The sequence below is a fragment of the Geotrypetes seraphini genome, chromosome 3 (assembly GCF_902459505.1).
Source record: "Geotrypetes seraphini chromosome 3, aGeoSer1.1, whole genome shotgun sequence".
Lineage (NCBI taxonomy): Eukaryota > Metazoa > Chordata > Amphibia > Gymnophiona > Dermophiidae > Geotrypetes > Geotrypetes seraphini.
The window spans coordinates 161,624,605-161,650,568 of NC_047086.1; the positions used below are offsets into that span (position 1 = coordinate 161,624,605).

General features: G+C 44.3%; 1 protein-coding gene across 1 annotated transcript in view; it reads right to left on the minus strand.

The window, feature by feature from the left end:
• Positions 1 to 1,990: 1,990 nt before the first annotated feature.
• ADAT2 (adenosine deaminase tRNA specific 2) overlaps positions 1,991 to 25,964 on the minus strand; it is a 43,204-nt gene continuing 19,230 nt past the window's right edge. Inside the window, exons 3-6 of the mRNA XM_033938217.1 lie at positions 19,383 to 19,533; positions 12,459 to 12,565; positions 2,714 to 2,786; positions 1,991 to 2,602 (exon numbers count right to left, since the gene is read on the minus strand). Of these exons, the coding sequence (XP_033794108.1) occupies positions 2,571 to 2,602; positions 2,714 to 2,786; positions 12,459 to 12,565; positions 19,383 to 19,533 (363 nt within the window). The 3' untranslated portion in view covers positions 1,991 to 2,570. The remainder of the gene's footprint in view (positions 2,603 to 2,713; positions 2,787 to 12,458; positions 12,566 to 19,382; positions 19,534 to 25,964) is intronic.

Below are 25,964 nucleotides of genomic sequence, written 5' to 3' on the forward strand. Positions count from 1 at the left end.
TATACAAATCCTAAATGTATATTTCTCAATCGGATTATTGAGAAAAAAAATATCAGCTACCACAATTCCAGTGTATTGTGATTTAGTTTCTCACATCGAAACATTCAAGGTAGAGAGTTGCGCGGGGATAGAAATCCCACCGTCCCCATGAGGAATCCCCTCCGTCCCCACCCATCCCTATAAACCTCAGAAATAGTTATTTCATTTAATTATGCTACTGAATTAAAGGCTCTGATAGAGACCCATTTACAAATAAGCAAAGACACTTTATTAATTTGGAAATATTAACCGGGAAGAATACATACTTTGTAAATGGGTTTCTACCAGAGCTTCTAATGTAAATATAAAATATAAATACTCAGCTGATGAGAACCCCCAAGCTGTCAGCTGAGGACTTCCTTTGCAGTTGGCCGGGGGTCCCTTTTGCCAAGCTTGGCAGGCAGCAGTAGCGTCCTTGAGTCACAGATGCTGGCACTTCAGTGGCTCATGGATGCTGCCAGCGACTGCGCACTTGGTGGAGGGGAGTTCTGGCCGTCTCTAGAGGAGGTCCTCTGATGGTGGTACTTGGGGATCCCCACCAGTCACAGCAAGGGTCAGCAAGTATTTCAGCACTGTAGAAATAAAACCAGAAATGCATTTCTTTTGAACACAATACAAAGACATCTGCTATATACATTTCCCAAGGCTAACATATTTTAGTCAGTAAATTCCATTTTTTACCTTTGTTGTCTGGAGACTTATTTTTCCATAAAGTTGATCCCAGTTTCTTTTTTCCGCTTTCCCATCTTCTGTAAATGCTTCCGTTGCTGTCCATTGGTTCCTCCTACCATGGTCCTGCATTTATCCCTTTCTCATCTTTTGCCCCTGCTCACCAGCCCCATGCCCAACATTTCTCCTTCTATCACTCCTCTCCAGCACTATGACACATCTCTCCCTCCATTCCCTTCACCACTATGTCCAACATTCCTCCCTCTTGCATCCATTTCAATCTGTCCCACTCACTGTTCCTTTTCCACCACATTTCTCCCTCTAATCTTTCTCCTCCTTCTCATCTGTACCTCACTCCCTCCCTATGACCAAAAATTCTCCTTTCTTCCATTCCCCATGTATACAACCATCTCTTTCCCTCCTTTCCTCTCTCCCAAGTTCATGCCTTCTGTGTCCAAAAACGCATTCCCTCTCCCACCTCAGTATCTCTTTCCCTCCCCTTCCTTCATCCTCTCACAAGTTCATGCCTTGTGTCCAAAAATGCACTCCCTCCCCCTTTTGTGTCCCGCATTTGCCTCCCATGTTCGACCCCCTTCTGTCCCGCGTTTGCCTCCCACATTCATGTCCAGCCCTCATCTTCCAGCAAATTTCCTTTCAGCAACTTTCTCTGAGGTAGCTCGAACTGCGAGGCTCATCTTCTTTTCCTACCTGCCCTGATGTCTTCTATTTCCTGCCTGCTCTGCAGCACGTAGCCAACCAGAAGTCTTCCCCCGTGGTCAGCACTGATGTCGGATGAAAGGCTTTGCGTCAAGTCACATGCAGGGCTCGTTGCCCTACATGCTGGCACGTAACTGACGCAAAGCCCTCCCTCCAACGTCAGCGCTGACATTGTGGAAGACTTCCGGTTGGCTACTTGCTGCAGGGCAGGCAGGAAATAGAAGACATCAGGGCAGGTAGAAAAAGAAGATGAGCCTCGCGGCTCGAGTTGCATTGAACCCCGCAGGATCCCCAAGACCACGAGGGGGGTCCCCATGGGATCACCGCAACCCGAGGGGGCGTCTCCACAGGTTCCCCGCAACCCGAAGAGGGAACCCGAAGGATTCCTGTCATCCCTGTGCAGCTCTCTAATTCAAGGTACTGAAGGGAATAGACTTGATATATAAGGACAGGTTGTTCACCCTCTTCAAGGTAGAGAGAAGGAGAGGGCACTCTCTAAAGTTAAAAGGGGATAGATTCTGTACAAACATAAGGAAGTTTTTCTTCACCCACAGAGTAGTAGAAAACTGGAATGCTCTTCCAGAGGCTGTTATAGGGGAAAACACCCTCCAGGGATTCAAGACAAAGTTAGACAAGTTCCTGCTGAACCAGAACGTACGCAGGTTGAGCTAATCTCAGTTAGGGTGTTGGTCTTAGATCAGAGGGCCGCTATGTGAGCGGACTGCTGGGCATGATGGACCACTAGTCTGACCCAGCAGCGGCAATTCTTATGTTCTTATGACCATATAAAAAAGTATGCCCCAGTGTCTATTACTAAGTAGAAATGTCAGGTTAAGGCTTGAGCATTCAAGTTCCTTCTTAAGTCAGTCATGTAATGTCCCATCTTTTCAACCCAGACTAAGTTCTTTTCAACAGGGTCATTTAACAAGGAGCTTATGGTTAACAGTGTCTATATAAATATTATTACAGACTACTAGACATCACCAGAAACAGAAATCGATTAACATTAACTAGTAGAATCCCAGCACTGGATTTCAATTTCATTATCGTATTTTGTCCCAAAAAATGGCACTGTAATCCAGGCATGGTCCTCCTTTGTAGGAACGCAATCATGGACTCCTTCGTCACCTAGGAACTAACTCACTTTAATCCTTTTTCCGTGCTTTTGACTTTGGTGCTGTAGGAAGAATTGGAACATGCAATAATGAGCAAATGTTTGCTTAAAACCACTTGCACAAGCTTTCACTAAGCTTTATACTGTTTAAAGAAGGCCAATATAAGTTCTCACCATTTGGGTTTTCCTGCTTGTAAAAAATTTTTAACATCTCTACAGCTTCTTCAGCTCGATACCCAGCAATGCACTGTTAAAATCAGAAGATGGAGCACATGAAAGCACCAAAGTACCATAACTATAGAATAACATAAATCAAGTACAGTAAAGTTTTGCAATTTACTATTATTAATTTAGAGCTTTAAGTTTCATATTGTTAAACAGACAGTAATGAATGATGCTCTAAAGCAGTGTTTCTCAACTCGGTGGTCCTGAGTACCCCCTTGCCAGTCAGGTTTTCAGGATATCCACAATGAATATGCATGAAAAACATTTGCATATAATGGAGGCAATGCATGCAAATCAAGTTTTTACATATTCATTGTGAATATCCTGAAAACCTGACTGGCAAGGGGGTACTCAGGACCACCGAGTTGAGAAACACTGCTCTAAAGAATAAACAACAAATTTCATGTACCAGGACAAACATCCTTTTATCACACAAGGGATCACTTAGGTTTATTTACTGGACTGCTCATCATTCAGCGAGTGTACATGTATAGTACTAGAAAACTGATAACACCCTAGAACCTGACACACCGCAAAAACTACCCCCTCTGCAAATGTCCCACCTCAAAACTAATCCCTCACAATTACTCCTGTGGGCTGGCCAGATTAAGCCACTGGCAAATTCCACTCATTTTTTTCTGCCCACCTATCTAGGGAGCCCTGTGAGATGTGTACATGACTCAAAAAGTTAGGACTGATGAGAAGGGAGAAGAGAGAGAGAGCGCGAGAGACCTGTACAGGTAACAGGTGAAGAGCCTACCCTGAAATCCCCTAACGTATTAGGCCAATTTACACAACTAAAGGACTAAGATGGCTGAGAATGCTCTGACTAAAACTGTCAAACCTTTGCACAATCTATGCTTGCTGAAATCAGTAAGCCAAGCGAAAAATGAGCGAGTGAAACGAAACTTATTCTTTTACATGGCAACTGGTGTCACATCTGCTGTAATGCCAGGGAAGTGGATCTGAGAAGGATGAGAACATGCCTTAACCAAGAATATAAAAATACATTATTTTGCAAGAATATCCTGTGATGGGCAGGCTTTTACTGGACGATGGCTTGAAGTTGCTGATGTGGTAGATTAAAGGGACATATGCGGGAAAAGATAGATTTTCTGGTAAACAGGACATGCATATGGTGTGACACAGATATTATGAACCAATTAATAAACTGATGAATGTAATGACGTTTGTAAGTGACCAATAAAAACTAACAATATGATATGTGCCAACGTGGCCTCAAGCTGTCAAGAATTGTATAAGAGACAGCCTTTGTGATTGTGAAAGGAGAACAGACATCAGAGGATCCTCAGGCCTGAAGATCACATTCTGTTACTCTATATGCTGAATGATTTATTCTTGTAAGCTGTTACTGATTTGTTAATAAATATACTTATTGATTGATACCAGTATATAGAGTGTGAGGTCTCTATCTCGGGGTAGGCCTAGACAACTGGCCGACCTCACTGCCAACTATGACTTTATTCACAAGTCAGCAGAAATTTTCTTTAATGCTCAGAAGGTAGTAGAATGGGTAATTTTGTCTGGATATTTTTCTGCGTTTTAACCCTCTATCTGCAGTTCCCAAATTCCTCCGTCCCCATACCCCTCCCCAACTGACTGAGCCTGCCCTGGCTGTTTCCATTGTGACTAGCAGGAGAGACTGTAGGTAGGATCCACCCAATGGGAGGCCAGAGGACTGAAGACTGCTCTAGACACAGGAAGAGAACTGGAAGAAGTTTCTGTGCTGTGTAACTTTATTTCTGCATGTGGTATGCATGGTGAGGTGGGGAGAGAAATGTAACTGTCTCTCATCAAAATGTATTATGGTATTTTTTGGAGGAGTTCAACAGCTCCAGAATATGCGTATTAAGTCACTCTTGTACCTGTCACCTGCTTTGTATTCTGATCACAGACACACCCATACTAATGTACATGCAGAGACACACACACAAATATATATATATATACATACATATATACACATACATATACACATACATACATACACACACACAGCAACCCCCAGCTCCCACAAGCATTTAGGCACATAAAGGCCAAATGGCCCATCCAGTCTGCCCATCTGCAGCAACCACAATCTCTTCTCCCTAAGAGATCCCAGGTGCCTGTCCCACGTTTTCCTGAATTCAGACAGTATTCTTAAACTTTTCTCTCAAATTCACAAACTACTTAACAGACAGGCTTTCTCAACTGCCTAACAAGCAGGCATACCTAAACAACAATTTGAAATGGCAGGGAGAACAAGAAGCACCAGGACTGCAATCAAGACCAGCATTCCAGTCACCGGAGGGATCCAGGGGATGGCTATGGCCTATGTACAGACGGAGGATGACCCTGGACGGTGGACAGAGGCGTGTGTGCAGACCGAGGCCATCCCCCCCCCAGCAATACACCTCTGTCTCTACACAGACAGAGGAGATGGGACAGCTGGAAGGAGACATATTACAGGAACTGTTGAGCCTAAGGGAGGAGGTGAGGCGATTGAAGAGCATCAGAGAGGATGAGGCCTTCATCGACGGCGTAGTCCAGGAGCTGTCCCAAATCTCCGAGCAGGCACTGGACAAATCCATCCTCGTGACACCCATACCCTCAGCCTTGAGACCAACGACTGGGGTACAGGAAATGGCTGGGGACGCCGACTCCTGGCAGCTGGTAACCTCCTCCACAGGCAAGCACAGGAGACCCCCCCCCTTTCTCAGTTTCTTCTTCATCTTCTTCCTTTTCTCTCAAACAGGGCAGTTTTACATCGACCCCACAAATCATCCTGAGAAACAGATTCCAGATCTTACAGGAAGGGATTGCAGTTGAGGAACAGGAAGACGTCCAACACATGACCCCAATCCCAGGGACAACTGAACAGCTCCCCTCATAGAAACGCAGGGTGGTGGTCATTGGGGATTCCATGTTAAGGGGCACCGAGGGACCAATTTGCAGACCGGATATACAATCAAGGGAGGTTTGCTGTCTGCCTGGGGCCAGAATCCGAGATGTCACCACCTGTCTAGATAGACTTCTCAAACCACAGGACCACTTCCCCATGCTTCTCATCCACGTTGGGACGAATGACACTGCCAGGAACACCCCGGAGACCATACCCAAAGACTTTGGAGCCCTGGGTGAGAAGCTGAGGCAGTTGGGAGCGCAGGTGGTCTTCTCATCAATCCTCCCGGTAAGAGGTAAGGGTAGAGCCCGGGAGGAGCGTATCCAGAGGACTAACGAGTGGCTACATGGATGGTGCAGGGAGATGAACTTTGGATTTCTGGACCATGGAGAGGCACTGCAGGGACTTCAGGGACCAGACGGACTCCACCTGACCAGAAGAGGTAAGAACGTCTTCGGACGTCGACTAGCCCGCCTACTTCGAAGGGCTTTAAACTAGGTAAGTTGGGGGAGGGTATCCATTCATTCTCTGGAGCAGTAAGTAACTATCCTGAGGAGGTGAGTCGCCACTCTGAGTCTGAGGTAAGTGCACACACTGTAAACAATACATCAGGGGTCACACTAACTCAGGCGGGAAACTCTGTACAGGGACTTAGCAAACATAAGGTATGGAGAGCTATGTACGTCAATGCACACAGTTTGGGCAATAAAATTCTAGATTTAGAGACGGAAATAATGAACGCCAACCTAGACGTAGTGGCGATATCCGAAACTTGGTTCACGGACTCACACGGGTGGGATATGGTTATACCGGGTTACAACTTACTCCGTCGAGACAGGGAGGGCAAGTTAGGAGGAGGGGTAGCTCTATACACTAGAGAAGACATCAAAACTACCATAATCACAGATGATAAGTATACCGAGGAATCTCTCTGGGTGAACCTGGCTAAAGGAAATGAAAAATGCCTGTATCTTGGTGTGATTTACAGACCTCCAAGACAACAGGTAGACAAGGATATGGAATTAATCGAAGACATTGAAAACATCACCTTGCGTGGGGACACAGTACTGTTAGGGGATTTTAATATGCCCGATACAGATTGGAATGCACTTACCGCACAAACTAGCGGCAGCAGAAGGTTGTTAACCTCCATAAAGGGTGCACAGCTCAAACAATTGGTATTGGAGCCCACTAGGGACCAGGCGTTATTAGACCTGGTACTCACCAACGGAGACAGCGTATCGGAAGTTTCGGTAGGTGATACGCTGGCCTCCAGCGACCATAACATGGTTTGGTTCAACCTTCGGAAGGGTTTCTCCAGATCGACCACAACAACAAAGGTCCTAAATTTTCGTGGCACTGACTTCAAACGCATGGGAGACTTCGTCCATCGGGCACTACAAGACCATGCCGAAACCAATAATGTAGAGGCTATGTGGGCAAACCTGAAATCTACCCTACATGAAGCAATAAATCGCTATATAAAAACAACAAGCAAACGACGGAGGAATAACAGACCCCAGTGGTTCACTACAGAAATCTCAGACCTCGTTAAGAAAAAGAAAAAAGCATTTGTTTCCTACAAACATTCAGGAAGAGAAGCAGTAAAGAAGACTATCTGGCCAAGTCCAAAGCTGTCAAAACGGCAGTCAGAGAGGCCAAGCTTCGGATAGAAGAGAATCTAGCAAAGGACATTAAGAAAAGGGATAAATCCTTCTTCAGGTACATCAGTGATAGGAAAAGAAACACAAATGGGATAGTACGCCTTAGGAAAGCAGACGGGACTTATGCAGAATCAGATTCCGATAAAGCCGAACTACTAAACGAATACTTCTGCTCAGTCTTTACCTGCGAGGCGCCAGGGTCCGGTCCACAGTTGCAAGCAAGGCATAGCTCAGATGACCCGTTCTGGAATTTCAAGTTTACACCCAGCAGCGTCTACTGCGAACTATCAAGACTCAAAGTGAACAAAGCCATGGGACCGGACAATCTACACCCCAGGGTGCTTAGAGAGCTGTGTGATGTCCTGGCAGAGCCATTGTCTGTGCTCTTCAATCTTTCCTTGAAGGCGGGAAAAGTCCCCTTGGACTGGAAAACAGCCAATGTAATCCCACTCCACAAAAAGGGCTGCAGGACAGAGGCTGAGAATTACAGACCGGTGAGTCTCACATCCATAGTGAGTAAACTCATGGAAACACTAATTAAGCATAAATTAGATACAATCCTAGACGAGAAGAATCTACGGGATCCCCGCCAACATGGATTTACCAAAGGCAGGTCCTGCCAATCCAATCTAATTAGTTTCTTTGACTGGATAACAAGGAAACTGGATGTGGGTGAGTCCCTAGACGTTGTTTACTTGGACTTTAGTAAAGCTTTTGATAGCGTTCCGCACCGCAGACTATTGAACAAGATGAAATCAATGGGACTGGGAGAGACGTTAACTACATGGGTCGGTGATTGGCTAAACAGTAGACTTCAGAGAGTGGTGGTAAATGGTGCCCCTTCAAAAACGTCGGAGGTGATCAGTGGAGTGCCTCGGGGCTCGGTCTTGGGCCCGATCCTCTTCAACATATTTGTGGGAGATCTGACTCAGGGGCTTCAGGGTAAAATCACATTATTCGCCGATGACGCCAAACTATGCAACATAGTAAGTGAGAAAACTTTACCAGACAGTATGATGCAGGACCTACTTCTATTGGAACATTGGTCCTCGACTTGGCAGCTAAACTTCAATGCTAGAAAATGTAAGGTCATGCACTTCGGCAGCAGGAATCCATGCAAAACTTACACACTAAATGGTGAAACCTTAGTTAGGACCAAGGCGGAACGTGATTTGGGGGGTGATCATTAGCGAAGACATGAAGACTGCCAATCAAGTGGAGAAGGCTTCATCAAAGGCAAGACAAATGATGGGTTGCATCCGAAGAAGTTTTATCAGCCGGAAGCCCGAAGTTATAATGCCATTGTACAGATCCATGGTGAGGCCTCATCTGGAGTATTGTGTACAATTCTGGAGGCCACATTACCAAAAGGATGTGCTGAGAGTTGAGTCGGTTCAAAGAATGGCCACCAAAATGGTCTCGGGACTCAAAGACCTCCCGTATGAAGAAAGGCTGAATAAATTGCAGCTATATTCACTCGAAGAACGTAGAGAGAGAGGAGACATGATAGAGACGTTTAAATATATCACCGGCCATATTGAGGTGGAGGATGATATCTTCTTTTTTAAAGGTCCCTCTGCCACAAGAGGCCATCCGCTGAAAATCAGGGGTGGGAAATTTCATGGCGACACCAGGAAGTTCTTCTTCACCGAAAGGGTGGTCGATCGTTGGAATGAACTTCCACCTCAGGTGATTCAGGCCAGCAGCGTGAAGGATTTTAAAAGGAAATGGGATACACATGTGGGATCTCTAAGGGGGTAAATTCAAGGGGGTAGGGTTGTTGGAGTGGGCAGACTTGATGGGTTGTGGCCCTTTTCTGCCGTCATCTTCTATGTTTCTATTTGTCTCCACCACCTCTACTGGGAAACTATTCCATGCAACTACCACCCTGTCAGTAAAGAAATATTTCCTTAGATTACTCCTGAGCCTATCACCTTTTAACCTCATTCTATGCCCTCTCACTTTGGAGTTTCCTTTCAATTAAAAGACTTACCTCATGTGTATTTATACCACATAGGTATTTAATAGAATGCTAGTCACAAGGCACCAAGCGGTAAAAAAGAAAAGTCTCTCTCTCCTGCCTTTCCTCCAAAAGCATACATAGTGAGATCTTTAAATCTGTCCCCTTACACCTTATGACATAGAGCAACCACCATTTCAGTTGCCTTCCTCTGGACTGACTCAATCCTGTTTATATCTTTTTGAAAGTGCAGTCTCCAGAATTATACACAATACAGTATTTTAAATAAGGTCTCAACAGAGAGCCCTATACAGGGAGCCATCAATACCTCCTTTTTCCTACTGGTCATTCTTCTCCCTATGCATCCAAGAATCATTCTAGCTTTTGCTGTCACCTTTTCAACCTGTTTGGCCACCTTTAGATCCTCACATATGATCACACCCATGTCCTGCTCCTCTTTTATGCACAAAAGTTCTTTACCCTTAAATTGTACTGTTCCCTCAGGTTTCTGCAGCCCAAATGAATTACCTTGAATTTCTTAGCATTAAATCTTAGCTGTCAAATTTCAGACCATGCATGAAAAGAATTCTATGAGCCAATGTTCTGAATGCTTCTCCCCCAATAACATGTTGTGTTATATTTTTGAGAAAAGCAAATGGAACATTTAACTTTTTAAAACTGTATTTCTTGGGCAGGCTATAAATCTCTTTCCTTTAAAGCATTCATGACTTTCAAGGGTAAATGCCAGCGCTTTCTAAGAACCTTTTGAACTTTCTTTGACAAATAAAAACTGGTCTCATACAAATCCTGTGTGTTTATTCCATTTTTTTAAAAAAGTCATTCCTTCTAGAATATCCAGTTTAGGAGAGAGGGAAGGAGGGAGGGAGAGAGAAAGGGAACTGAGCAAGGATCCAACCACACCAAAATAGAATCAACTGATCCAAGGTCCCCAATTGCCAATGAAAGTCCCTGACAAAGACTGCTGACCATAGGGGAGAGGAATGTAAGAAGACCTCACTCTGTGCCATAGCAACTTCTCTCCTCTCCCTATAGCAATACAAGCAACCTGCAGCCCCATCTATACAATACTGTTGCTCCCTCTGGTAGGAAATCACATCAGCAATAGACCCAGAGGAGCCTACCACCTCCTTGCACTCTCACTGACTCACACCAAGTTTGCTTATCTGGTTCCCCTGCTAGACCTACTGTGGGCCTGAAATTAGAGAAAGAGGTGGAACTGACCCAATGCAGTAGCCCCCTTTAAAAAACTACACCTCTTTCTGAAAAAAAATTCTTTATTCATTTTCTAACCTAAACAGTGTTATACAGGAGTACATTACAAAATATCTTAAATACAACACTTACAACTTTCAATAAATACCATAAAAATTATTTTCACCCCCCCCATTATTTCAATATAATCAAGTAATCTTATCAAACAATATTATATCCATCTTTTGCAACAATTCCAATACACTTTCTTCCACCTTCTCTCCCCCATTCCTCCCTGGATGAGTAAGGAATGAACAAAAGTATAGAGAAGTATCATTCAATTATTAATAAAATTAGTCAACGGACCCCATGTCAATTTAAATAATTTATCGTTACCCCTTTGATCAGAAAACGTTCTCTCGAACCTATAACTCAAACATAAGGTGTGCCACCAAAAAGTAAAATTTAAATGATTATACTTTTTCCAATTTTTTGTGATCATTTGAATGGCTATCCCAGTCATGATTCCCAACAATCTATTTTTATATTTATCAAGTAGTGGCTTAGGGGATAATAATGTCCCACAAATTACCATATCATAAAATAGCGGAATCACAGTCTCCAGAATCATATTAATATGACCCCAAAGATAATGCCATTACATAAGTATTAACGGACAATAAAAGAGCAGATGATCCAGTGTCCCAATCTCAAGATGACAGTGCCAGCATCTATTTGATTTAGAACCATCTAATTTCTGTAAATGAACAGGGGTCCAAAAACTTTTATTAACAAAAAAAAAAACAAAACCCCATGTTTGTCTCATAGATGCCGACACTGTACATCTCATCCTCCAAGACCAAATACATGTCCATTGAGTAGCAGAAATCTGTTGCTTAATATCAATGCTCCAAATATCCCGAAGGCTTGTTTTTGGTTTCTTATTCAAAAATTCAGATATTAATTTGTAGGACATCAGGCAACAGTGCAGCTCTTAATAAAAATTGTTGAAACAAAAAGGTATAACTCCCGCTGTGAGTAAACATCCAATGCATTCTTCCTGTCTCTATCATTGTAGCTATTAACTCCACCACCTCTGCTGCTAAAGATATTTCCTCTAGCATTCCTGGATTAATCCACTACCCAAAGCCTCAGGACTTCCTAATCTTCTTTTTCTCCCCCTTTTCTATGAATACACTTTATCCACTCCAGTGCTGCTTTAAGCAGAGCCAGGAAAGGCAACAACATTCAGCCATTGGCCAAAATGAGGACAGGGATAGGAGAACCAGTAGGCTTCTCAGGGACTCTACTCACAAACCCTCCCCTACTGCAGGGTTTTATGGGTCTTCCCTACTTTGGGTGACCAAATCCTCAAGACCGGGACCTGTAGGTTGGAGTCTTGAAACCAAGCCTTTTCCTTGCTGCTTTGCCCAATCCCTAAGACCATCACCGAGGTACCGAGATTTGACCTCAAGGTTACCGACTACAGTCTGCACCCCCAGACGGCCAGGTCACATGAGAGATCCTGCTATACCAGTCCAAACTGCAACCATCTGCTGTAAACAGAGGATACTGAAATGTTCCAGGGCTGCAGCAGTGATGTCACTTTAAGGCAAGCTCAGTTTCTACCTCTTGTGTTGGTTGGGGAAGACAACCCACTCATCTAGCAGGATAAGTAAGTACTATTTGTGAATTTTTTATTTGACTGTCACTGATAAACCTGGAAAAATTTCATCAAGTACAAACACACTCTGCTACTTAGCAGGCTATTTTTTACTTTAGAAAAAATGATCTGTCAAGCAGTGTAATTGAAGTTCAGCACTGAATTAATTACTACCCATGCATTTGCGTGTGTTACAGCTGCTTCCCTTACGCATTCTGCTACCAGTTCTAAATACGGATAGAGTTACAGTCTATCGATGTTATGGGAAACAAAATACAAAGAAGGTACTTTACTTGAAATGATGTCCCAGTGTTTGGTAAGTCGTCAGCAGCAACGTTTAAAACTGAACCACAACCTCCAAATCGTTCATTCCGGCACCCATACACAACCAAAGGAATTTATAGGCAAAGTTAAGGACCATCATAAAAACAGAAGCACAAAAACCCAGTGCAGTGCCAGGTTCCATAAGATCAAAATCACCAGCCTCTAAGAAGAGAGTTATATCACCACTGCACCATTATGAAGTATCAAATCATATCACATACCATTATTCTCACACAGTGAAAAAAATAATAATAATTTAAAAAAACACAAAAAATCAGGAGCTCAAATGTAGTCTACATGGCAATCACATAAGACAGACAATTTCAATGATCTCCAAGGCCCTGCAGACACTGCTGTGTTATTAGTGCATGTAAATTTTAGGGGTAGATTTTTTTCTTCAAACTTTACAAAATACTAGTGACCAAATTATGCAGTTTTGTATGTTGAATCTAAAGCTATCGTCAGAAACTGCTTAAAATAAGTCAACCTACATCAAATCACAGTAGAAATATGTAGAAATTAATATTTATATGAATGTACAAATAGCCTGAACTATCTCTGTAACACTATTGTCTTTAAAATGTCATTTATGCAGTTAATTTAAGCCCCCTTTTATCAAGTTGTGCAAGGGTTTTTTTAAAATAACAAACCGCTACAGTAAAAGTTCAGACACTCATAGAATTCCTATGAGCATTGGAGCTTTTAACATAGTGGTCTGCGATAAAAACTCTTATGCAGCTTGATGAGAGAGAACCTTAACGTTAGTTAACAAAATCTAGCAAAAAGGCAATATCTTGTTTGCTTATCTTTCAGCTCAATGGCTACTCAACATGTTATTTCTTAACCCACTCAAATCAACAGGGATGCTCTTCTCCCCAAATAATAACATCGATGATGTACCTGTTTCTCCTATCCTTCTTAAATCTACTCCGCTAAAATTCACAAATTCTGTAAAAATTCTTGGAGTTATACTTGATAAACTGACTTTTCATAAACAAATAGTCGTAAAAAAATGTTTCTATGAATTACGAATGATTAGGTCCATCTCAAATCTATTAGAACCATCCTATTTTAATATCCTCCTTCACTCATTAGTCATCTCCCAACTACTTCCCCAAAAACAACTTCGCAGATTACAAATCATTCAAAACACTGCTGTTAAATTGAATTCACAAAGGAAAAAAATTTGATCACGTTACCCCATTTCTAATAAAATCACATTGGCTTCCGATAACACACCGAATTACATATAAAATCTTACTGCTAACATTTAAAACAAAATCTCTTCATACAGCAAATTTTTGGGACAGATTGATCATTCCTTATTGCTCTTCTAGAACATTAAGATCTAATACTCAAAATCTTTTACATATTCCTCCTGTAAGACATCTCTTTTACGATACTATTTAGAAATGGATTTTTTCCGTTAGTGCACCCAAACATTGGAACTCATTACCGACTTATTTAAGAGAAGAGGAAAAGGAGAAATTAGGTTCTTACCTGCTAATTTACTTTCTTGTAGCCTCTCCAGACCGGCACAGGAATCTTACAAGCGGGTATATATATCTCATCATGACCAGCAGGTCGCGACAAACAAAACTCTGGAATAGTACATAATAGGTGCCTTTCCCTATTCCTAACAATCTGCCGAATAGCCAAGTAGAAGTAAAAACTTTAAACAGAAATAAACAAGATTCTGAACAGGAGTAACAATTAATATACCCAAATGCTGTTGGAAAATGCAAAGGAGAGATCCCAGCAAGAAAATGGTCCCACAGCTCGTCAGCTGAGCCACAGCCACTGTTCTTCAATTCTCCCCAGCCCTAGAAAAATACTAGAACCTGCAGAAAAACCAAAATCTGCATGCGCAACAGCCACAAGAACAACACAATAGGTAGGGTGGGGTCCTATGCTGGTCTGGAGAGGCTAAAAGGAAGTAAATTAGTAGGTAAGAACCTAATTTCTCCTTCTTTAGCAACTATCCAGACTGGCATAGGAATCTTACAAGCGGGACGTACCAAAGCAGTCCCCATCATGGGTGGGATTCCTGAAGGGCAGACACCAGAACACGCTCACCGAACACCGCGTCCCGACGCGCCTGAACGTCCACATAGTAGTGTCTGACAAAGGAATGCAAGGAAGACTAAACAACAGCCTTACAAATGTCCACTGGAGGCACTAGCAAAGACTCAGCCCAAAACGCCACCTGACCCCGAGTGGAATGAGCCTTGAGAAATTCCGAACAGGCTTTTTCTGAAGAAGATATGCAGACGCAATAGTCTCTTTGATCTAACACACAATGGTAGCTTTGGAAGCGCCATCTCCCTTATGAGAACTCGCAAGAAGGACAAAGATGATCTATCTTACTATTGTTGCACCTTCTGATTGGCAGCATGACTACCTTCCTTACCTCTTCACAGCTGGAAGAGGAGATGCCTGGGACCTTGTGTCCAATTGCTATTTATTTTTATATTGAACCTACTTACCATGTAAGCCCCAACACAGAACTCTACGATCATTAAATTTTTCAAATTATGCTTGGAAATCCATACTCTCATGAACCTTAAATATACTATGAACCATCTACTATGTGACACAGGTCCTATTTCCAACAGAGCCAGATCCTTTGGTAAGACACCTGTTCTTATATAGCTTCAAATTTATTAGGTTTTTATATACCACCTATCAAGGTAATCTAAGGTTATATAGAATTGTAACTACCATTAGAACATAAAGAATAGCCTTACTGGGTCAGACCAATAATCCATCAAGCCCAGGAGCCCGTTCTCATGGTGGCCAATCCAGGTCCCTAGTACCTGGCCAAAATCCAAAGAGTAGCAACGTTCCATGCTACTGATCCAGGGCAAGCAGTGGCTTCCCTCATGTCTTTCTCAATAAGAGACTATGGACTTTTCCTCCAGGAAATTGTCCAAACCTTTCTTAAAACCAGCTACGCTATCCGCTCTTACCACAACCTCTTTCAATGCGTTCCAGAGCTTAACCATTCTCTAAGTGAAAAAAAAAATTTCCTCCTATTGGTTTTAAAAATATTTCCCTGTAACTTCATCAAGTGTCCCCTAGTCTTTGTAATTTTTGACGGAGTGAAAAATCGATCCACTTGTACCCATTCTTCTCCACTCAGGATTTTGTAGACTTCAATCATATCTCCCGTCAGCCGTCTCTTTTCCAAGCTGAAGAGTCCTAACCATTTTAGTCTTTCCTCAGACAAGAGGAGTTCCATCCCCTTTATCATCTTGGTTGCTCTTCTTTGAACCTTTTCTACCACCACTATATTTTTCTTGAGGTAAGGAGACCAGAACTGAACGCAATACTCCAAATGAGGTTGTACCATGGAGAGATACAGGGACATTATAACATTCTTAGTCTTGCTAACCATCCCATTTAAAAAAAAAAAAAAATTCCTAGGATCCTGTTTGCTTTTTTGGACGCCACTGCACATTGGGCGGAAGGATTATTGTATTGGATGATACCCAGATCCTTTTCTTGGGCGCTAATCCTCAAGGTGGACCCTAGCATTCAGTAATTGTGATTAGGTTATTCTTCCCAATGTGCCTCACTTTGCATTTGTCCACAATAAATTTCATCTGCCACTTGGATGCCCAGTTTTCCAATTTCCTAAGGTCCGCCTGAAATTTTTCACAATCTGCATGTGTTTTAACAAGTTTGAACTGTGGAGCAGAAACCTTTCTGAGCAATTTGCTTGCAGAAAACAAGCTGAGGAGGCAGGAGCAGCTCCCTGCGAAGGAGAGTTGAAAAAATGACTGAAGGTTTTCTGGAAACAATTTATGGCTTCAGATGCAAAACCCTATGGTTTAAGACCATTAGAAACTAGTGCTGCCCGATTCGAATCGGTTCACCGATTCTCTTCGGGCGAATCGATTAAATCGGCTTCCTGATTTGCACCCACCCCCCTCGCCACCTAAAGCAGGAGCAGCAGTGCTGCTCTTGCTGGCCGGCCACTGCCACACCTGCTTTAGAGAGCGAGGAGGCAGGGTCAGTCGGGAAGTGCTGCTGTCCGGCTTCCCCCCCCCCCCCCCCCGGCGTCTGGTTTCCCACCCTGGCCTCCCCACACCGTTTATCTTCTAGCTGCAGCCTGCACAGAAGATCGCAGTTATAGCGTCTTTGCAAACTGCTTTTAGCTGTTTCCTCTGCAATCCTGCCTTCGACGTCAGAGGAGGGGTGGAACTGCAGCAGAGGAAACAGCTCAAAGCAGTTTGCAAAGATGCTATAACCGCGATCTTCTGTGCAGGCTTCAACTAGAAGGTAAACGGTGCAGGGAGGCCTGGAGGCACTCCACTGATCACCTCCGTCGAATCCATCAAACCCATCTTGCTCAATAACCTGCGGTGTTTGACAGCGTCCCACACTGCAGGTTATTGAGCAAGATGGGTTCGATGGGACTGGGTGAAACATTAACCGCATGGGTTAGGGACTGGCTCAGAGGTAGACTTCAGAGGGTAGTGGTAAACGGTACCCTCTCCAATTCGACGGAGGTGATCAGCGGAGTGCTGCAGGGCTCGGTCTTGGGCCCGATCCTATTTAACATCTTCGTAAGAGACTTGGCTGAGGGGCTTCGAGGTAAAATTACATTATTCGCCGATGACGCCAAACTATGCAACATAGTAGGCAACCGCACAACAGATGAAAGCACAGTGCCCGACAAAAGCTCAATGCCCGACAGTATGACGCAGGACCTACTCCTGTTGGAGCATTGGTCAAAGACTTGGCAACTAAGTTTCAATGCCAAAAAATGCAAGGTCATGCACCTTGGCGGCTAAAATCCATGCAGGACTTACACCCTAAATGGTGAGATCCTAGCAAGGACTGTAGCAGAACGTGACTTGGGGGTGATCATTAGCGAAGACATGAAGACTGCCAATCAAGTGGAGAAAGCTTCATCCAGAGCTAGACAAATCATGGGCTGTATCCGTATAAGTTTCGTCAGCCGTAAGCTCGAGGTCATAATGCCGTTGTACAGATCCATGGTGAGACCCCATCTGGAATACTGTGTACAATTCTGGAGGCCGCATTATCAAAAAGATGTGCGGAGAGTTGAGTTAGTTCAGCGAATGGCCACCAGGATGGTCTCAGGTCTCAAGGATCTCCCGTATGAGGAATGACTGGGTAAGTTGCAGCTGTACTCACTCGAGGAACGCAGAGCAGGGAGACATGATCGAGACGTTCAAATATGTCACAGGCCATATCGAGGTGGAAGAGGATCTCTTTTTCCTTAAAGGACCCACGGCAACAAGAGGGCATCCGTTGAAAATCAGGGGTGGGAAATTTCATGGCGACACCAGAAAATATTTCTTCACCGAAAGGATGATTGATCGCTGGAATAATCTTCCACAACAGGTAATTGAGGCCAGCAGCGTGCCAGATTTTAAGAAAAGATGGGATTGGCATGTGGGATCTCTTCATGGAGGTAGTTAGGGGGTGGGCCATTAGTGTGGGCAGACTAAATGGGCCGTGGCCCTTTTCTGCCGTCATGTTCTATGTTCTAGGCCTTCCCGGGAGGGTGGGGTGCGCAGTCCTTTGGAGTGGGGGGTGGGACAGGCCTTGGGAGTTGCAGGCCTTTAAGGGGGGGACAGGCCAGGGATGGTGGCATAGGCCTTCAGGGGGGACAAGCCTTCAAGGGGGGGACAGGCCAGAGATGGTGGCATAGGCCTTCATGGGGGACAGGCCTTCAAGGGGGGGGGAACAAGCCTTCAGGAGAGGTGCAGGCCTTCAGGGGGGGACAGACCTTCAGGGGGGGACAGACCTTCAAGGGGGGGGCCCTGGTGTAGAAGTACATAGAGGGAGGGAGGGAAGGGGGGTTCAAAGAAACATGCATATGCCGGACTTCGGGGGGAAGAAATAATGGGTCTAAAAATAGAGGAGAGGGAGAGATGATGGACAATGGGATTTAGGGTGGGAAGGAACAGAAAGGGAGAGAAGTTGGACACAAGGGATGGTGTGGAAGGGGGATAGAGATACTGGATAGTAGGGTACTTGGGAAAAGAAAAGGAGAGATGGTGGACCCTGGGGTGGTGGGGACAGAGGGAGAGATGCTGGATGAAAGGGTAGTTAAGAAAAGGTGGATCTGTGGATGGAGATGAAAAAAAAATTAAGATGTCAGACCTCTGGGGGAGGGAAGGGAAACGGAAGGGGAGGACAGAGATGGCAGATGGATGGTTAGCACAGAGAAAGAAGGAGACCCTGGCAAACAAGTTATCAGAAGACAACCAGAGCCTGGGACCAACAAGATTTTAATAATGACCAAACAAAAGGTAGAAAAACAAATTTTATTTTCCATTTTGTGATTACAATATGTCAGATTTGAAACGTATATCCTGCCAGAGCTGGTGTTAGACCGCAAACGTGAGCTAGGATTTAACAGAGAGAGGAAAAGTATTTTTTGTTTGTTTATTCTATTTACACCACAGCGCCAGTGTGGTTAGGAGAAGGAAAAGGGGGTGAAGAGGCTATAAAATAAATCCACCAGGATGTTTGAAAAAAAAACACCCAATTGGGCAGGAAAATCGAATCGAATCGAAAAACCAATTCAATAGACAATCTAATCAAAAAATTTTTTCCTGATTCGGGCAGCACTACTAGAAACACTTAAGCGGATTTATGCCAATATTCTAGTCATTTACACACATAAATCACTGCATAAATGTTAGCATCTTCTATACAGAATTGCCCAGTTTAAATGCACTTACATTCCTTTACGAACTTAGTGTAACAAATTTGGTGTAACAACTTCAACCAAACACAGACACCTAGATTGTTAACGTGTACATGAAAACTTGCCTTATTAACTAGTTAAAGCTCTGTACTAGCAAGCTATTGTGTCTAATGTTTTTTTCCTATTGAAACAAAAAGGATACTCAGTAGGCGCAATGCACCAGCACACATAATGCAAGGTTCTACCGTCACATACATGACCATCTGCTCAAACACTTCTGTGGGATTCTTGCTGTGGTCATGGCACCAGGCTAGGACTTGATCAATCGCCACCATCTCTGCATGCCGAGTGGCCTGTGAATACAAGAGCATAAAAAGCTGAACTAATTTAATTTCAAATGAATTTTCCTTTATTAGAAAAAAAGGATATTTCATATTGTATATTAGTGCTGCTGTTTTGCTTAATCGTTTCCATTTTTTTTAGGTTTTGCGTTTCTGCTCACCTGTTATGAAGTACCAAATGATCTAGAAAATATAGCTCATAAAATATCTAGAAAGGGAGCCCCCCTAGCTAGGGCATCTTATGTCATCTATTTTTAATTATTCATTTTAGCTCAGGGGTGTCAAACTCAATCACATAAGGGGCCGAAATCTGAAAAAAGGCTAAGTCGCGGGCCAAGTTTTTTTTTAGATACTTAGGGGTCCTTTTATTAAGGTACGCTAACCGATTTAGCGCTCACTAAATGCGCACCTTAATAAAAATACCCCTTAGTCTTAGCAGAAGTATAGGGTTACAACCTCTCCAACCCTACGCCGGCTCTGTGATGAAAACAAAATAAATAAAAAAGACTTTCCTCTCTCTTCTAGGTCCTAGACAAGCATGGATATCAAATTTTGGATTAGTCAGTCTGTTCTGATTTTGTGTGTGTGTGTGCGCTCTTGGTGAGGCGATGGTGTTGTGCATTATTATACAATAATATAACTGCAGGGGCCTGGAGCAAGGGAGTAGGGGGTTGGGATTAGGGTAGAGAAGGTTGAGAAGCATGCAGGCAGGTGGGTGTTGAAATAATAAAAAATGTTCCCTAGAATGCATGAAGCCTCCCGCGGTCCCATACATCAGAGGAGGGATGAGACCGTGTTAGAGAGAATGTGCAGCTGAGGCTACGGTGGCCTACGAGGATCACTACTGCCGATCAGCGATTCTCTGCAGTGACCCTACAAATGATGCAGTGCTTGTACTGGTGGGTCAGCTTTGGGGGAAATTTGAAATTGGCTGGCGGGTCAAATTTGGCCCGCGGGCCAGTTTGACATATCTGTTTTAGCTGGTAGAAGATACATTTGCCTAAGTCAAGAAATTTTGACTTCAAAATCCCGTCAATAAACCAGATATTCTCATCAGTGCTATAGCACTCCTACTATTGTTAGCTTCATAGAAGCCTAAAAGGAAATAAGGAGAATCTACGTCAGTGGTAAAAGAAAATCATCATAAAAAAAGGGACTGAAAGCAACAAAACAGTCAAATTCAATTTGCTTCAAATCAACCTTAACCAGATGTCACCTGAATAACCATCCCCCAGAGTTAACTCTAGAATCCAGAAATTGGTTTAATTGTTTTGCATCAAAAAGACATTATGTTATTGTTAAAGAGAAAAAACACACATTTACAAGGAAATTGAATTAGAAGATTAATGCCCAAAGCATGTGCTTGCTTGCTCTCTCAATTCAGTAACTCCTGATGTCTTTTCTGTGTTGCCCTACACAGATCTTTTTGCCCCAAAACCTGACATCTCTATAATGGAAATTCAGTTTCAAAAATTAGTTCTGGTAGAACTCAAGGGGGCTCGTTCCCTGTACCCCACCTACAAATCCTTACAGTTACCACCAAAATGGAGCTCGATATTTTTTCTGCTCTTAAATTATCAGCCTTCAGAGTCAGTGATATTCAAGCTAGCCTCCAATATCATATTTCCTTCTTTGGATTCCTCTTCATTGCTTATTGTTTTTTATTTCTCAAATATGCTCTCACTACTGTAGACATATTTTCCATATTTTCTGTGCCTCTGTCAGATATTTCCTTAATATAGTTTCAGGTGGAACTACTGTTGACATAGGAAAGTTGAGAAAGTGTAAATTAAATCTTCTATTTTGATTATTCAAAATCTCCAATTTCCTTTGAACACCAATCTTGTCTTTAACTACAGCAACTGCAGATTTCTGAAGATCTTTATCTCTAGCTGACAAATCCTCCATCTTGGTCTCTTGATGTCTCACAAATCACTGCTGCACCTCAGCCTTTAAACCTTCGGTTACAACCTCAATTTGCAGTAAAAGCAATTCTTCCAAAGGACTAATAGCCAGCCACAGAGTCTAATATGACTACTGTTGGGTTTTTCAGTAGGGAGGATAGGGCTCGTGCCCCTCCCCTGCAGCACATGGATGTTCCTTGGTCAACCATACAGCACAAACTTGCCATGATACAGGGTTAAAAAGGCCTGAGGGGTCCATCCCTGTCAATTTTCAAGAAAATTTAAGGGGATTTAAGGTAGATGGAGGCTAAAAAAAAAAAAGGAAAAATATTGTTTAAAATCCAAAATGGCCACCACTAGTGAATTCATGCCAAAAAATGGCCTCTGGAGGGGCGCTCCCCTGATGTTCATAAACTACAGGGAAAGTGGTTTTGGAGGAGGGGTATCCTAGCTGTGGCCCCAGAAACCCTCATATGTCACTTTTCCAGCCCCCCACCCCCCATTTTTCCCGTTGGCTGTAACAGCCTTACTCACTGTGCCATGTGGTGCCTGCCTGTCCTCAAGCTCAGAAGTGCAGCTGGAACAAATGAAAAAGAACTCTGCCCACAAGCTTGCACTACAAACTTGGTCATTGGCCTGCCAGTCGGTCTGATGTTGGACTGAGCTTCAACCCCAGAAAGCACAGTTACTTACCGTAACAGGTGTTATCCAGGGACAGCAGGCAGATATTCTTGACTGATGGGTGACGGCACCGACGGAGCCCCGGTACGGACACTTTTAGAGTGATTGCACTCTAAGAACTTGGAAAGTTCTAGAGACCGCACCGCGCATGCGCGAGTGCCTTCCCGCCCGACCCCGACGCGCGGTCTCTCAGTTAAGATAAGCCAGCTAAGAAGCCAACCCGGGGAGGTGGGTGGGACGCAAGAATATCTGCCTGCTGTCCCTGGATAACACCTGTTACGGTAAGTAACTGTGCTTTATCCCAGGACAAGCAGGCAGCATATTCTTGACTGATGGGTGACCTCCAAGCTAACAAAAAGAGGGATGGAGGGAAGGTTGGCCATTAGGAAAACAAATTTTGCAAAACAGATTGGCCGAAATGTCCATCCCGTCTGGAGAAAGCATCCAGACAATAATGAGATGTAAAAGTATGGACTGAGGACCACGTAGCAGCTTTGCAGATTTCCTCAATAGGCGTGGAACGGAGGAAAGCTACAGATGCTGCCATAGCTCTTACTCTATGGGCCGTGACGGAACCCTCTAGTGTCAGTCCCGACTGAGCATAGCAGAATGAAATGCAAGCAGCAAGCCAATTAGATAGCGTGCGCTTAGACACAGGACGTCCCAATTTATTCTGATCAAAGGACAGAAAGAGTTGAGGAGATGATCTGTGGGGCTTAGTACGGTCTAAATAGTAAGCTAAAGCCCACTTACAGTCCAAAGTATGAAGAGCCTGTTCCCCGGAATGGGAGTGAGGTTTAGGGAAAAAAACAGGTAGTACAATAGATTGGTTGAGATGGAACTCAGAAACAACCTTAGGGAGAAACTTTGGATGTGTACGTAGAACCACCTTGTCGTGGTGAAAAACAGTGAAAGGTGGATCAGAAACTAGTGCATGAAGCTCACTGACCCTCCTGGCAGAGGTGAGAGCAATAAGAAAAAGTACCTTCCAAGTGAGAAATTTGAAAGAGGTAGTAGCCAGGGGTTCAAATGGAGGCTTCATCAAGGCGGAGAGAACCACGTTCAAATCCCAGATCACCGGAGGTGCTTTGAGAGGTGGTTTCAGATTGAAAAGACCTCGCATGAATCTGGAGACCAGGGGATGAGCTGAAAGGAGTTTCCCTTGGACCGGCTCATGAAAGGCCGTAATGGCACTGAGATGAACTCTGATGGAAGTAGACTTGAGACCAGAAGTAGACAGAGAAAGCAGATAATCCAATAGGTGTTCCACTGCAAGAGACTTGGGGTCATGATGATGCAGGAGACACCAAGAAGAAAACCTTGTCCACTTTTGATGGTAACATTGCAGAGTGGCTGGTTTCCTGGAGGCGTCCAGGATGGAGCGAACAGACTGAGATAGCAAAAGATCAGCTGAAGTCAGCCCGAGAGATACCAAGCTGTCAGGTGTAGAGACTGCAGGTTGGGATGGAGGAGGGTTTCCTGATCCTGTGTAAGCAGAGATGGAAACAGTGGAAGTAGAAATGGATCCCTGGAACTGAGTTGAAGTAGAAGGGAGAACCAATGTTGTCTGGGCCACCGTGGAGCAATCAGGATCATGGTGGCCCGTTCCCTCTTTAGTTTGAACAAGGTCCGAAGCATGAGAGGCAGAGGAGGGAAAGCATAAAGGAACAGATTGGACCAATCCAGAAGAAACGCATCCGCTGCCAGACGGTGAGGAGAGTAAAGTCTGGAGCAGAATTGGGGCAACTGATGATTGTGAGGAGCTGCAAAAAGGTCCACCTGAGGAGTGCCCCATTGTGCAAAGATGGACTGTAGAGTCGATGGATCGAGAGTCCATTCGTGGGGTTGGAGAACTCTGCTGAGCTTGTCCGCTAAGACGTTCTGTTCTCCCTGAATATAAATTGCTTTCAGGAATAAGCGGCGCGATGATGCCCAAGACCAGATTCTCTGGGCTTCCTGGCACAAGAGGCGAGAGCCCGTTCCCCCTTGCTTGTTGATGTAGTACATAGCCACCTGGTTGTCTGTGCAAAGTAGGAGGACTTGAGGAAATAGAAGGTGTTGGAAGGCCTTGAGGGCATAGAACATCGCCCTGAGTTCCAGGAAATTGATGTGATGCTTCTTTTCCTGAGGAGTCCAAAGGCCCTGAGTTTGGAACTCGTTCAGATGAGCTCCCCAAGCATAAGGGGAGGCGTCGGTGGTGATGATCAGACGATGAGGAGGCAGATGGAACAGAAGGCCCCTGGAGAGATTTGAGGATATCAACCACCATTGCAGAGACTGACGAAGAGACGATGTCACAGATATGTGTCGTGAGCAAGAGTCTGTCGCTTGAGACCACTGGAGAGCCAGGGTCCATTGAGGAGTGCGCAGGTGAAGCCGTGCCAGGGGTGTGACATGAACTGTGGAGGCCATGTGACCCAAGAGAATCATCATTTGCTTTGCAGAAATGGAGTGCTGGGACAGCACCTGCTGACAGAGCGATTGGAGGTTGTAAAGACGGTTGTCCGGCAAGAAGGCTCTCATCTGGACCGTGTCCAGTACCGCTCCAATGAATTGAAGTCTCTGCGTAGGAAGAAGGTGAGACTTGGGTATGTTGATTTCGAACCCCAGTAGTTGAAGAAAAAAGATGGTCTGGTTGGTGGCCAGAAGAACAGTCTGAGATGAAATGGCCTTGATTAACCAATCGTCAAGGTAGGGAAAAACCTGAAGGTGGTGGGAGCGCAGAAATGCTGCCACCACTACCAGACATTTTGTGAACACTCTTGGAGAGGAGGCAAGACCGAAGGGGAGCACTCTGTATTGGTAATGACAGTGATTGATCATGAAGCGAAGGTACTGTCTGGAGGCCGGATGAATTGGAATGTGAGTGTAGGCCTCTTTGAGATCGAGAGAGCATAGCCAGTCGTTGTGATCGAGGAGAGGATAAAGCGTAGCTAGAGATAGCATCTTGAATTTTTCTTTGACCAAACATTTGTTGAGATCTCGCAGATCTAGAATTGGTCTGAGGTCTCCTGTTTTCTTGGGAACTAGAAAATACCGGGAGTAGAATCCTTGCCCTCTTTGGTCCAGAGGAACTTCCTCTATGGCGTTCAGAAGCAGGAGGGATTGAACCTCCTGACAAAGGAGGGCAGATTGAGGAGTGTGCAAAGCAGACTCTTTTGGTAGACTTTGGCCCGGAAGGGTGTGAAAGTTGAGAGAGTAGCCGTGGCGGATGATGTTGAGGACCCACTGGTCCGAAGTGATAACTTCCCACCGGCTGAGAAAGAAAGACAGACGTCCTCCTATCGGTTGAGGGAGGAGAGGAGATGGTTGAACGCTGGCTATGCCCTCGAGGATCAAGTCAAAAGGGCTGAGTCGATTTTTGTGTAGGAGGCGGCTTAGCTGGTTGTTGCTGCTGAGGCCTAGGTGTTTGCCGCTGCTGTTGACGCTGCCTCCTAGGTTGCTGAGTGGAAGGCTGTAAGGGGCGAGCCACAAAACGCCGCTGATAGGCCGTTTGCTGTCTAAACGGCCGTGAAGGTGGAGGTTTCTTCTTGGTCTTAATAAGGGTATCCCAGCGGGTTTCATGGGCTGAGAGCTTCTGGGTCGTTGAGTCCATAGAATCTCCGAACAGCTCATCCCCTAAACATGGGGCATTAGCCAACCGGTCTTGATGATTAACATCAAGCTCAGAGACTCTGAGCCAAGCCAAACGGCGCATGGCTACAGATATGGCTGTTGCTCTAGAGGTAAGCTCAAAAGTGTCATATATAGACCTTACCATGAATTTTCTGAGCTGGAAAAGAGCTGAAGAGCACTGATGGAAAGCCTCACGATTCCCCACAGGAAGGTACTGCTCAAAGGAAGCCATGGTGGTAAGGA